The following is a 13029-nucleotide window of genomic DNA, read 5'->3' as shown; positions in this document are numbered from 1 at the left end:
AAAATCGTTTGACAATTACTGAAAGAATTGGGTGATAAGAAAAAAATGCTTTTGACGTTTACGTTTGACGTTTACGTCACTTATAATATATCTATGTCCCCAGAAAAGACAGTCATTTGTACTTTGAACTTAATCAATGGCCCAATAGTATCTTTTGAATGAGTCTATCTCCATTCGGATTTATAAGACTGTGAGACAGTAAAACAGCAAAACAGTAAGACAGTAAGACAGTAAGACAGTAAGACAGTAAGACAGTAAGACAGTAAGACAGTAAGACAGTAAGACAGTAAGACAGTAAGACAGTAAGACAGTAAGACAGTAAGACAGTAAGACAGTAAGACAGTAAGACAGTAAGACAGTAAGACAGTAAGACAGTAAGACAGTAAGACAGTAAGACAGTAAGACAGTAAGACAGTAAGACAGTAAGACAGTAAGACAGTAAGACAGTAAGACAGTAAGACAGTAAGACAGTAAGACAGTAAGACAGTAAGACAGTAAGACAGTAAGACAGTAAGACAGTAAGACAGTAAGACAGTAAGACAGTAAGACAGTAAGACAGTAAGACAGTAAGACAGTAAAACAGTAAAATAGTAAAACGGAAAGACGGTAAGAGAGTAAGACCGTAAAACAGTCCAAAATAACGGCTTCCGATTTCACGATATTCCTTGAAAACGCTTACAATATGTAAGAGAGTACGGACAACGCATTTCGTCACTTCCTAATGGCTGTAACATTTTAGGTTACGAGCAGCTGCACTTCGGCACTATTCCAATCGACGAAACCCAATAACAAGGAGGGATTTTGCTCAAGCTAGTAACAATTATCGCTCGTACAATCGCTATCTCTATTCGAAGCACGTACAAAAAACTCAATCCAAACTGAAACGAAATCCGAAGAAATTTTGGTCTTTTGTTAATGGCAAACGCAAAGAAAACGGACTTCCTTCCAGTATGTTCCTTGAAAATGAAACATCGGCACCTGCAACTTATTCGCACAACACTTCTCGAGAGTATTCAATACAGACTCGGCTAATTCAACTCAGGTGGAACGATGCCTTCGAAACGTTCCATATAATGTGATAAATATTTCAAACATTCGATTTTCTGATGAGGATATTATGGCGGCAATAAGTAAGTTGAAATCCTCAACATCAGCTGGGCCAGATGGAATTCCGTCTATAGTATTGAAAAGATGTTCAAGAGCATTGTGTGCGCCCCTCAAATTAATTTTCAACCAATCAATGTCGCAGTCACGGTTTCCTGCATGCTGGAAAAAATCGTAGATGTTCCCGATCTTCAAAAAAGGATTCTGTGCTGGACCAAAACTGTTGGAGATTTTAGTGGGAAACGTTTTATTTCGTGAAACAAAGCCATATATCTCTAATGATCAGCATGGTTTTTATCCAGGCAGATCTACAATCACTAACTTGACACAATTTTGTTCCCTTTGTATTAAGAACATTGAAACTAGATCACAGATAGATACAATATATACCGACCTGAAAGCAGCGTTTGACCGTGTAAATCATACGCTCTTGATTGCGAAACTGGAGCGTCTAGGTGCATCGTCTAGTTTCTCTCAGTGGCTTAAATCATATCTCGTAGGCCGAATTTTATCAGTGAAGCTAGGAAATGTCGAGTCACAAAACTTCATTAACGAATCAGGTGTACCTTAAGGAAACAATCTCGGACCATTGCTGTTTTCATTATTTTTAATGACATTTCTTTTGTCATTCCACTAGGATGCAGACTCATGTATGCGGACGATTTGAAACTGTTTCTTGTTGTGCAATCGACAGCTGATTGCATGGAACTTCAGTAGCACCTAAACAATTTTTGTGAATGGTGCAATTTCAACCTCTTAACTATAACTGTGTCCAAATGCTCTGTGATTTCTTTCACACGTAAGAAAAGCCCGATAGTCTGGAACTACACTATTTCTGGGGAAACACTTGAAAGAGTAACTGTTTTCAAAGATCTGGGTGAGCTTCTTCATTCCCAGCTCTCCTTCAGACATCACTACTCGCATATAATTGCTCAGGCAAATAGAAACCTAGGTTTCATCATGAGGATCGCCAAAGAGTTTACTGATCCATACTGCTTGCGAGCGTTATATTACGCGTTAGTACGTTCTACCCTTGAAGCCGCAGTGCATATTTGGTGTCCTTACGCCAGTGTATGGATCAATAGAATTGAGGCAGTTCAATCACGATTCCTGCGATTTGCTCTTAGATCTCTGCCATGGCGTAATCCGTCAGAGCTTCCACCATACATTGAGCGCTGTCGTTTGCTCGACATGGACACACTAGACAAACGACGAAATACACTCAGAGCAGTATTTATAGCGAAATTGCTGAATGGACAAAATGATGCTCCTGAAATTCTCTCGCAAATATGTATTAATGTCCCTCCAAGAACGCTAAGAACGCGGAATTTCTTGCGACTCGACTTACGAAGAACGGAATATGGTCAGAACGAACCGATTAGGGCAATGTGCAATGTTTTCAATAGCGTGTACGACCTTTTCGACTCTTGTGTGTCTAGTGTTGTTTTCAAGAATAGGCTTAAGAGACTCGGATAGAATATAAGTAGAACTTAATTATTTTTTAGCACTGGACAATGTTTGTACCTTCATTTGTTAGGCTAATGTTTTTGAATTGTAATTATGTAAACAAATATGTGAAATGTTAAAAAGATGATGGGTTTTTACGCGCATTTGATGAATTTCAAATGGGCTTTTCCCACTCCACCAAAAACTCCATTGAGATCAATCCAGGTCAGATGGAAAGATATAGATAAATAAATAAAAAATAAAAATAAATAAACATTTCACCTATTGGGTATTTTTATTTTGAACTTTGGGTTAAACTAGTTAAATGTGTAATGTTTACATTATGTAAGTGACAGTAGTAGTTATGCAATCGTTGCTCCGATGAAGTCGGAAGAACAACAGCGGCGTATACTAATTTTCCGCACGCACCTTGAAAATCCCTCATCAGATTATCGGCAGGAAACAGAGAAGTACACAATCTACGGTGTTCCGTGTTTTAAATCGTTACAATGAACGTTAACCTGTTGATTGGAAGGAAAAAGTGACAAAAATGTATTTCCATAAAGCGAAAAGGATCACAAGCGGGTACTTAAAACTTTTAAAAAGAATCCGGGTACTTCAAACTTTTAAAAAGAACAGTTATGAAGACACGTTAAAGACTACACACACGCAGACTTCGGGTGGCCCCCAGGACTTCTGCTTTTACTGCCCATCATAAGTTTGGTGTCCTAGAAGACGTTAGATAGTAAATGACTGCAAATTCTCAAAAAAAAACTACAAGGATCAGCCTTATATGGTTGTTCGAGTCATTGATGTGCAACAAGGCAACCAAAATTTCTAATGATCGAAATTTTTAATCAATCGTTACACTTCTGAATCCGCAATTGCACAAGAGTCTGCTTAGATTGATCTTTATTAGGAATAACGAACACGTGAACTCAGAATATAGACTCTGTTTGTTTAGATTTGTATTTGTTTTGTAGCCGACGAAATTACATCAATATCCCAAATGTATGCAATTATATCTTTGTACATACTTGCGATACGGATTTCGATATTTAAGCTTCTCTTCGCCAAGCTTGTGTTCAAGTTTTGTATGCAAGCAGTAATTTTTATAGCTTTAAGTTCCTCTACCATTCTGCGATTTCGGTTGAAATGATAAACTTTTTCTCATTATCAATCGAGTTCATCTTATATAAATTAGAAATTCATCTTAAGCACTCAAAATTTACCCTGGAGTAGTTGTCAGAAACGACATAACATGAAATTTCATCCGAGCTTGCATGACACAAGATCAGAGCATACCAATTAAAGCTTCAAATCGTTTCATGGCACTTTTTGTCTTGCTGCCTAGCAACAACCCACCTCTAGTATGCTACGCGTAGGACTGAAACGTTAGCTATAATTTCGCTTCTATTGATAGATTCGCGTGCTTCCAACTGCTTCCCTTTTGGATCGATTGACCAATCAGAGCGATGTTTTCCCTTTGATATATCTCCTTCAAAACCGTCGTCTATGGCAGGGAAATCCGGTATGCTGGAGATTTTTAGCAGACAAAATATGACACTGTCCGCTACTAATCAGAAATTAAATCATATACAGGGTGATTTTTTAAGAGCTTGAGAACTTTTTTAAACAATAAAACGCATAAAATTTGCAAAATCTCATCGGTTCTTTATTTTAAACGTTAGATTGGTACATGACATTTACTTTTTGAAGATAATTTCATTTAAATGTTGACCGCGGCTGCGTCTTAGGTGGTCCATTCGGAAAGTCCAATTTTGGGCAATTTTTTCGAGCATTTCGGCCGGAATAGCCCGAATTTCTTCGGAAATGTTGTCTTCCAAAGCTGGAATAGTTACTGGCTTATTTCTGTAGACTTTAGACTTGACGTAGCCCCACAAAAAATAGTCTAAAGGCGTCAAATCGCATGATCTTGGTGGCCAACTTACCGGTCCATTTCTTGAGATGAATTGTTCTCCGAAGTTTTCCCTCAAAATGGCCATAGAATCGCGAGCTGTGTGGCATGTAGCGCCATCTTGTTGAAACCACATGTCAACCAAGTTCAGTTCTTCCATTTTTGGCAACAAAAAGTTTGTTAGCATCGAACGATAGCGATCGCCATTCACTGTAACGTTGCGTCCAACAGCATCTTTGAAAAAATACGGTCCAATGATTCCACCAGCGTACAAACCACACCAAACAGTGCATTTTTCGGGATGCATGGGCAGTTCTTGAACGGCTTCTGGTTGCTCTTCACTCCAAATGCGGCAATTTTGCTTATTTACGTAGCCATTCAACCAGAAATGAGCCTCATCGCTGAACAAAATTTGTCGATAAAAAAGCGGATTTTCCGAATGGACCACCTAAGACGCAGCCGCGGTCAACATTTAAATGAAAATATCTTCAAAAAGTAAATGTCATGTACCAATCTAACGTTTAAAATAAAGAACCGATGAGATTTTGCAAATTTTATGCGTTTTATTGTTTAAAAAAGTTCTCAAGCTCTTAAAAAATCACCCTGTATAATTGACAGTACAGGGCTTGATACATTCAAATCGAAGCATGGACATATTTCCAATCAAATGATGAAACAATATTAATAATTGATACAAAATAGACTGAGCTGTAAGAGTTTAAAACCTGACCACATTTCTACTTGTGTTTTACTTGAGTTTATGATTTACACCCCTATATAGAAAATAAAGATGTGTTTCACAAAAGAACTCATGATTTGGCAAGCAATTAGCTCATATGGCAAGCGGAGCACTCCATTTGTAAAAATCGGTTCTGCCAATTGGCTCGTATACATACAATGCCTTCAAAAGCCCCTTCCGGATGGTCCTACGCTTTTTCGGCTGGATTTAGTTTCGTGCTATTCCACGAAAGTTGTTTTGCAGTAGTACAAAACTAATGAGATCAACTTCGTGCTGAAGGTCTTCAATCCCCCGAACGCACCAGAACTGTATCCAATTGAAAAGTACTGGACCATCACGGCGGCAGACGCCTCGGAAACATCATAAGGAAGTTAAATCAAAGAAAAATTTGAAAAAGTGTTCGTTCAAACGTTGTACAAGACCTTATGAGTAGTCAGTTTGGTACCGCATGGATATCGGTTTGAGCTAAAGTGCACATAACTGTTTTAAGTTTCTATACGTTTCGCCTTCGACTCATCAGTGCACTAGCAGATTATGTTCGACTGTTAATGCCACCTCGCAGATCAACATAATCCGCTAAGCAGACGTAATTTATCGCTATTTGCAATACACTTATTTCACACCGAAATGCAATGTCTATCCTGACGTCTCAGATGAACAATTAAAACAATTAAAAACAGTGCACTTCGACACAACCCAGTGCCCATAAGGTACCAAAACCAAAATGACTACTACATGTTTGCGATCATAACTTTGTTTTCATTTGACGCGACGGGATAGACAATGAATTGCGGTGCAAAAAAAGTGCGTTGCAAATAGCTATGACTGTACGTCTGCCAAGCGGATAATGTTGATCCGCAAGGTGGCATTAGCAGTCTAACATAATCTGTTAATGCACTGATGAACCTAAAGCGAAACGTAAAACACTTATGAGTAGGATTGAGAAGAAGGTTCACTCATTTTGGTTTGGTATTGAAATTAATGAAAAAATTTCTTTGATTTGATTATCTGAGCGTTTGGCGATGATCGGTTGAATAGGTGAATTTTGACAAATATTTTCCTGTGAAGAAATTTGAGTTCGTGCATCCTTCAGATGCCGGAAAACGATGTTGGCTGTCAATACGAAATCCAAGTAGCGATTTCAGATTTATCGATATTTCTTGAACACAATTACAGTCTGGGAATTGCCAGATAGGATTTGATGAATGTAAACCATAAATAGATATTTAAAATCATTTCAAAATCCAAGAAGGAAACCTTCGGTCTATCTATACTATTTGAAAACAATGGAAATGTGAGTGATTCTTTAACGAATTGAGCCAGAGAACGTATTGAATCTCATGTTCCATTATTATTACATCATTTATTATACCCTGGCTTTAACAGGGACCCAGAATATTGTTATCTGCAATCTACTCATCAAACCTGTTTAGAAAACATTCAAATTCAGATTGTTTGGGTTCTCCATAGATGTCAATAAAAGAGGAACTTACAGTCTTAGATTTTGAAATTATCTGAAGCATCGTTTTCCGACATCGACTCATTAAATTCAATCCGACTATCATATTATAAGGTTTTTCAAGGGTTGCCGATGAATAAGAAGTCAATTAGTCATTTTGATTTTCGAAGCGACTTCAAAAATAATAGTTCGACATTTACAATACTCATTATACAAAACGATTTTTACGAAGCAAATTTTAAATAAAGTAAAGATTGAATTATTCCGTTTTAAACGTTAAAAATCGCAAAGGTTTGAAAACTCACTCAACAATTCTTTTGATTGCTTTTAGGAAAATAAAAGCGTTCCTTGGAAAATGAAATAAATGAGAATAATTTCTAAATTCTCGATTCAACAATATATCGTTCAAGCAAACCTAAGTCGAAATCATAAATCAAAAAAGAGATCAAAAAATTATAAAGAATCATTCCGTTTAGCTCCCATCGCCAGTCACGTACAACCAGCCAGCCACCCACCGCATTCAGCAACAAATAATTTCCTCCAATTTTCTCGATCCCTCAATGGTTCACTGCGGCATTCGTCGCTGATGCGGGAGCCTAAATTGATTTTAAACGTGTGCTAATGAAATTATGGTGACTACATTAGAGTCAGCCGATCAGCGGATCAGCAGCAAAGCCCACCGACTCCCCTGCCGCCCGGTGCAGCCTAATCCGTGAGCGATTTTCCTTTCAATTATTTCTGTTTTGTTTTATGTAATCTTCGCCACATTTACTACAACTAAATCCGAAGCGGTCCCGATTGTATCGACATCGCAGCAAAATCGCTACGAAAAACATCGAAAAGCACCATTTCTCCCAGACCGCCAGCCGAGTGGTAGTTTTTCTATTGTTTTGCTATAAAAACTAGTTGAAGTGCTTTAATTATATCATTCGATCGAGAGTCATCAAACATTGGACAGCAACTACAACCCGTGAACAACTAGCATAGCATAGGATAGTTTTACTTTTTGGCCTAAAACCAAGTTGATCAACCATGCTGAAAGTGAGTGGAATGAATAATAAGTACATTTCTCTGTGCGATATATGCTAATTGACAACATATTCTACTTTCCTCGTCAGTTTATCTGCCTCGTTACGTGTGCGGTTGCGGTCGTCTCGGGCTACCGTCTGCACCACCATCACCAGCCCCAGGAAGAGCATCACCAACCCCAGCCGGAGATCCACCACCACAAGGTAGAACATCATGAGGAACACGTCTACGAGATTCCGCATGATTACTATGCCCACGCCAAATACAAGTTCGACTACGGTGTTCAGGACCCGCACACCGGAGATCACAAGACACACTGGGAAGAACGCGATGGAGATGTGGTGCGGGGTGCTTACACGATCTTCGATTCCGACGGTAGCACTCGGATAGTGGAGTACACCGCTGATCCATTGCACGGGTTCAATGCTGTCGTGAAGAAAGTTCAGCACGAACCTCTGGTGCAGCACGAACCGGAAGTGAAGCACCAGCACCACCAACACCAGCATCCTGTGTATGAGCACGGGCACGAACATTCGCATCACGAGTAGATGTGGAAGGTGGTGCCGATAAATGTTAAACTAATCAAAAGACTTGTTAGAATGTAATCAGTATTAAGTACGCATAAGTTTATTATAAATATATTCAAACCTACATATTTCAAAAATAATGTCTCAATTATTATTGAAACAGCTATCTGTGTTTGATCACACATTTGAAAGAACCATGTGCGGCTTTCTCATAGGGATCAAGGCATTACTTTTTCATTTACTGAATCAGCAAACAATTTCATTGCGGAAGTAATGTAAATTGCGTAAACCATACCGGAAATGTCAGAAAGCAATCAATTTATTCTTTTCCCACTTGCATACTAACGAGCCCTCAACCAGTGTTACCAAGTAATACTGGGTACACCAATTCTCCGCTTTCCGGTTCCAGAAACACCAGAAGTACCGGCCATAAACTTCGGAATGAGATTCACATCGAATGGGTAATGTCAGCGACATAACTGGATGATGTGAATACGAAAAGAACTGAAGTTCTTTTTTCCACACTTCCGAATATCGATAGTATGTACGATTATTATTATTATTATTATTATTATTATTATTATGATTATTATTATTATTATTATTATTATTATTATTATTATTATTATTATTATTATTATTATTATTATTATTATTATTATTATTATTATTATTATTATTATTATTATTATTATTATTATTGATATAAAATTGAACATATAAAAAAAATTTGAATATTATTCAGTTATTTTATAAAATAATGCTTGGTAAGGTATTGTCACCATGCCAAAGATTTTTGTCTGTAACAAATGATGAGCAGAAAATCAATTATAGGAACATTTTGGTTATAAATTGAACTGTTTTACGAGTGAACAAAACGTGTCGTATGCCCACTGCGCTCAATAACTCAAAACATTCCTTGAATCTATGAATCGGTTTTGCACGATACGCTTTGTGCGATGATTCGTTCAATTCATGCGGTTGGAATTTAACACGCCTTACTTTGGCACTGAATTTCACCTTAGTTTTTGTTCACACCAAACATTTTAGAAAATTTCAATTTTATATTATATATGGTTATCTTATAAGGAGTGTATCGAAAATAAGCTATCCACATACATTTGTGTTGTACGCATGGATTTGTGATGGTTTTTTATGCTCAGATCACAGCATACTGTGCGTTTGGCTGTCAGCTATTGTTTGTTTACTTGTTAGTGTGGTTGACATTCTGCTTTTTCAAAATGTCGCGTATTGAAAAGGAAGTGAAAATTAAGGACACATGGCTAAGTGAGAAGGGTATTACTATGCGAAAATTGACGAAGCGATTTGGGATTCATCATGCCAGTGTTAAAACCATCATTAATAACTTTGGGGAACACTATTTTTCGGATGAACTACCAGGAAGAGACAGAAAACCCGGTTCTTCCAACCCGAAACTGGACCAGAAAGTTGTATCTCTAATCATGAAGAACAAATCAATGTCAAAATGTGATTTGGCCAAAAAAGCAGGAACAAGTGTCGGAATGATCCAGCGTAAGCAGAAGCAGAAAATCTCGAAACAAAGTGTAGAACTGAAGAAGCGAACAGCAACAAGGGCCCGGAAATTGTATTCGCGTATTTTGCAGTGTCCGGATGCATGCGTTTTAATGAACGATGAGACTTATGTAAAGAAGGACTCAAAAACCCTTCCAGGTCCACAATACTTTACTGTCGTCGTTGGGAAGTAGGTGAGCGATGCGGACAGGTCGATTCAAGTGGAGAAATTCGGTCGAAAGGTACTGGTATGGCAAGCAATATGTTCCTGTGGTTCGAAGTCAACCATTTTTTACACTACCGGAACTATAAATGCAGAAATCTATCGATCTGAGTGTCTCCTGAAGAGATTGCTGCTTTTATATAAGAAGCATAGTACACCTCCACTGTTTTGGCCGGATTTAGCGTCGGCTCACTATGCCAAAACCACTCTCAATTGGCTTGCGGAAAAGGGTATAAATTTCGTTGAGAAAAATTTCGTTGCAACACTTGTCCGGAACTTGATGAAGAGCGTTCGATCAAAAGTTCGAAAATTCGTGAAAGAAAAACTTAAATTTCATCCGGTTTTCATTATGCTCAAGTTTAACCTCGTACAATAAAGGATTATTTTTAGTTTGAATAAAATATCGTTTTTTATCATAATTTGAAAGAAAAATTGTGGATAGCTTATTTTCGATACACTCCACTGAAAATTTCAATATGACTGCTGATCATATTTTCGATGGCATGAAAAAAATTATTTCACTCTGGTAAATTAAGCAAGAGATATTCACGATCAAGTTCTGCCCATTATGTACAGCGTGAATTATGAAAAGGCGCTCTGGTTGAAACCGGGGATAAATAAACGATATAATAATAATAATAATAAAAGGCGCCCCATAATAAAGTCATATGTATTCACGTCAAAAACCAAATTTGCAGTTAACGTCAACTCGTTTTTAAAAAAGGGACAAGATTTAATCTAGAGCTGATTTTGATTTTCGGAGGCATGATGAAATAAAAGTAATTGTTTTTTAATAATTTAATCGAAAAAAAACACTTCTCAAATGGATTTAAATATTCGGTCCATGTTATAATAAGTAGAAAAATATAGACATTCAACCTGATGAAAAATCAGATCCCACAATTCGAGAGCTATATGTTTTCACGAACTAGCAGATTATCCATCGATGAAAACGAATAAACAACTGCACAAGTGGTTAGAGAAGAGTGTAAACAACAGGACGCAGCCATAAAAATTGACAGATTCTGAGCCATTGCGAAATGGCAGCGGTTTTTGGTTGCGTCCGTACTTTCTGGGACAGTCTTTATTACGGGTGATGTATGCAGGCGAAAATTGATGCGTTTAAATAGACCAGTAAAAGTGACTGATTATATGTTAATCGTCAAGTGTAAAACGTTATCCCAATCTTAAACTCGGTCGTGTGAAGGGAACGATTCCGTTGAGCTAAGCTAAGCACGAACTATTTTACTGTGAAACAAATAGAATAGTACCAAAGCCGCGGTAGAAACTTTTCCGAACGGTTAAACCAGATGCCTTTGTACAGACTTCACTAAGGAGTAAGTATGGAACATAACCTTGGAAAAACTTGTTCTAGAACTATCTAAGCGAGGGGATATACGAGGATGAATAATTTCTGAGCTACGTGCGCAAATCAATTGATTATTGAAACGAATGTTAGAAACCTTCAAAACGCTAGAAACCGTCAGATTACCATGATGGGATTTTCGGACCAGTGACTACGAGGACACTCATCCAAAGAATGCTTAGTTTTATTCAGTTTTCTTGAGTTTTTGTACAGATTTTCAGCATACATATCAAATAACAATTTCTTCATGCCGCTTAGGTTGAAATGAGAAGTAACGAAACGGACTTTTATAGCACCTCTATATCTGCAAACATTACCGCGCCGGAACGACTGTCCTATGCAATCGGTTCCTTTTCTATCATTTATTTAGGTTATCTTGGTTTAGTTGAGGTAAAATTCTTCTGATTTCTCAAGCCAAGACAGGATATAATTTCGCTTCATGACAATGCAAGAGGTCATGTTTCGAAAGTCGTAAAAAATATTTGGAAACGCTGGAATGGGCAGTTTTGCCTCACCCGCCGTATTCCTCGGACATTGCTCTATCCGATTACCATTTATTTTGATCGCATGACGTATGGCTTGTCAGAACTTTACTACCATAGTTGAAAAAGCGTACGCAGTTATCTGCACTGCAGCTGAGCTGAGTTTCTTGAAAGAAATATTCTCTGATTTAATCCTTTGTTGTGAATTGACGAAATAAATTTCTCGATGATTTGTTTGGCCGTAGTCGAGACAGCTTAATAATTTGATTCCTGTAAAACCTAAGGTAGTATCCCAATTTGTTAATTTGCTATTGAATTGTTTGGAAATAATATAATTTCATAATTATTTTAATTCTCACACCGTTACGAAAAACGAAGAAGTTCTAAAATGTTTAATTCAGAATTGAATGAATGCAACTAATGAAAACGGTTTTTTGATATTCAGAAGAGTGAAGGAAGTGTGAAGGAAGTACAGTTATGTCTGGTATTATTCACCTATTTATTGGTGAACAAAAATGAACGATTTTAATGTGATTCTAGCTCAGTTTGTGTTACGTTGTTAGTGGAAATTATCACGAAATTGGACCAAAAATTCAAAAAAAAAATTATTGTTCCGTACTGTACTTACAAAAAATGATTGTTTAATCACTTCTGATCATTTTCGACAATTCGACAATAAATATTGTAAAACAGTGCACTTCAAAGGCGGTTAATTGGTTGAAACACGTTTATTCTTTGGGGCTGTCCATAAAAGACGACACGCCGCAAGGGGGAGGGGGGTGTGTCATAAAACGTGACTTTTTGTGACAGGGGGAAGGGGGGGAGGTTTTTGGAATGAGACGTCCAATATTTTCAAAGCGCATTTTTTAAATACCTAATTATATTACTGCTTTGCCCTATTTCCTGAAAAAAACTCCCCAATAAACGTTTACATTCTATAGGCAAACGTGGATTTGTTGATGTAAAAGCTTTTTCTTGTAAATTCGGAAATAAATGATTCAGGAAATCATATCTGTTGTGATCAGCAAAAGTGCACGGAGGAGCGAGTAAATTTGCGAAATTAATAAATTTTGCCTAATATGAGTAAAAAAGAAAAAGATGCCTTCAAACGGTTTAACTTAAGTTATGCACTAAAAATTTTTTCAGTAATTTGATTTCATAGCATTGATAATAGTATATCATAAGAATTTCTCTTATCTGATT

General features: G+C 37.3%; 1 protein-coding gene across 1 annotated transcript; it reads left to right on the top strand.

Moving 5' to 3' along the window:
• The first annotated feature begins 7698 nt into the window (after positions 1-7698).
• LOC131434205 (larval cuticle protein A2B-like) lies at positions 7699-8243 on the top strand. The gene is made up of 2 exons (XM_058600860.1): positions 7699-7707; positions 7785-8243. Exons 1-2 carry the CDS (start codon positions 7699-7701, stop codon positions 8241-8243), a joined length of 468 nt encoding a protein of 155 aa, XP_058456843.1.
• The last annotated feature ends 4786 nt before the right edge of the window (positions 8244-13029 follow it).

Source organism: Malaya genurostris, chromosome 3 (assembly GCF_030247185.1).
Source record: "Malaya genurostris strain Urasoe2022 chromosome 3, Malgen_1.1, whole genome shotgun sequence".
Classification (NCBI taxonomy): Eukaryota; Metazoa; Arthropoda; class Insecta; order Diptera; family Culicidae; genus Malaya; species Malaya genurostris.
Note: the sequence above shows the minus strand (reverse complement) of the source record. Positions and strands in the feature narration are given on the sequence as shown.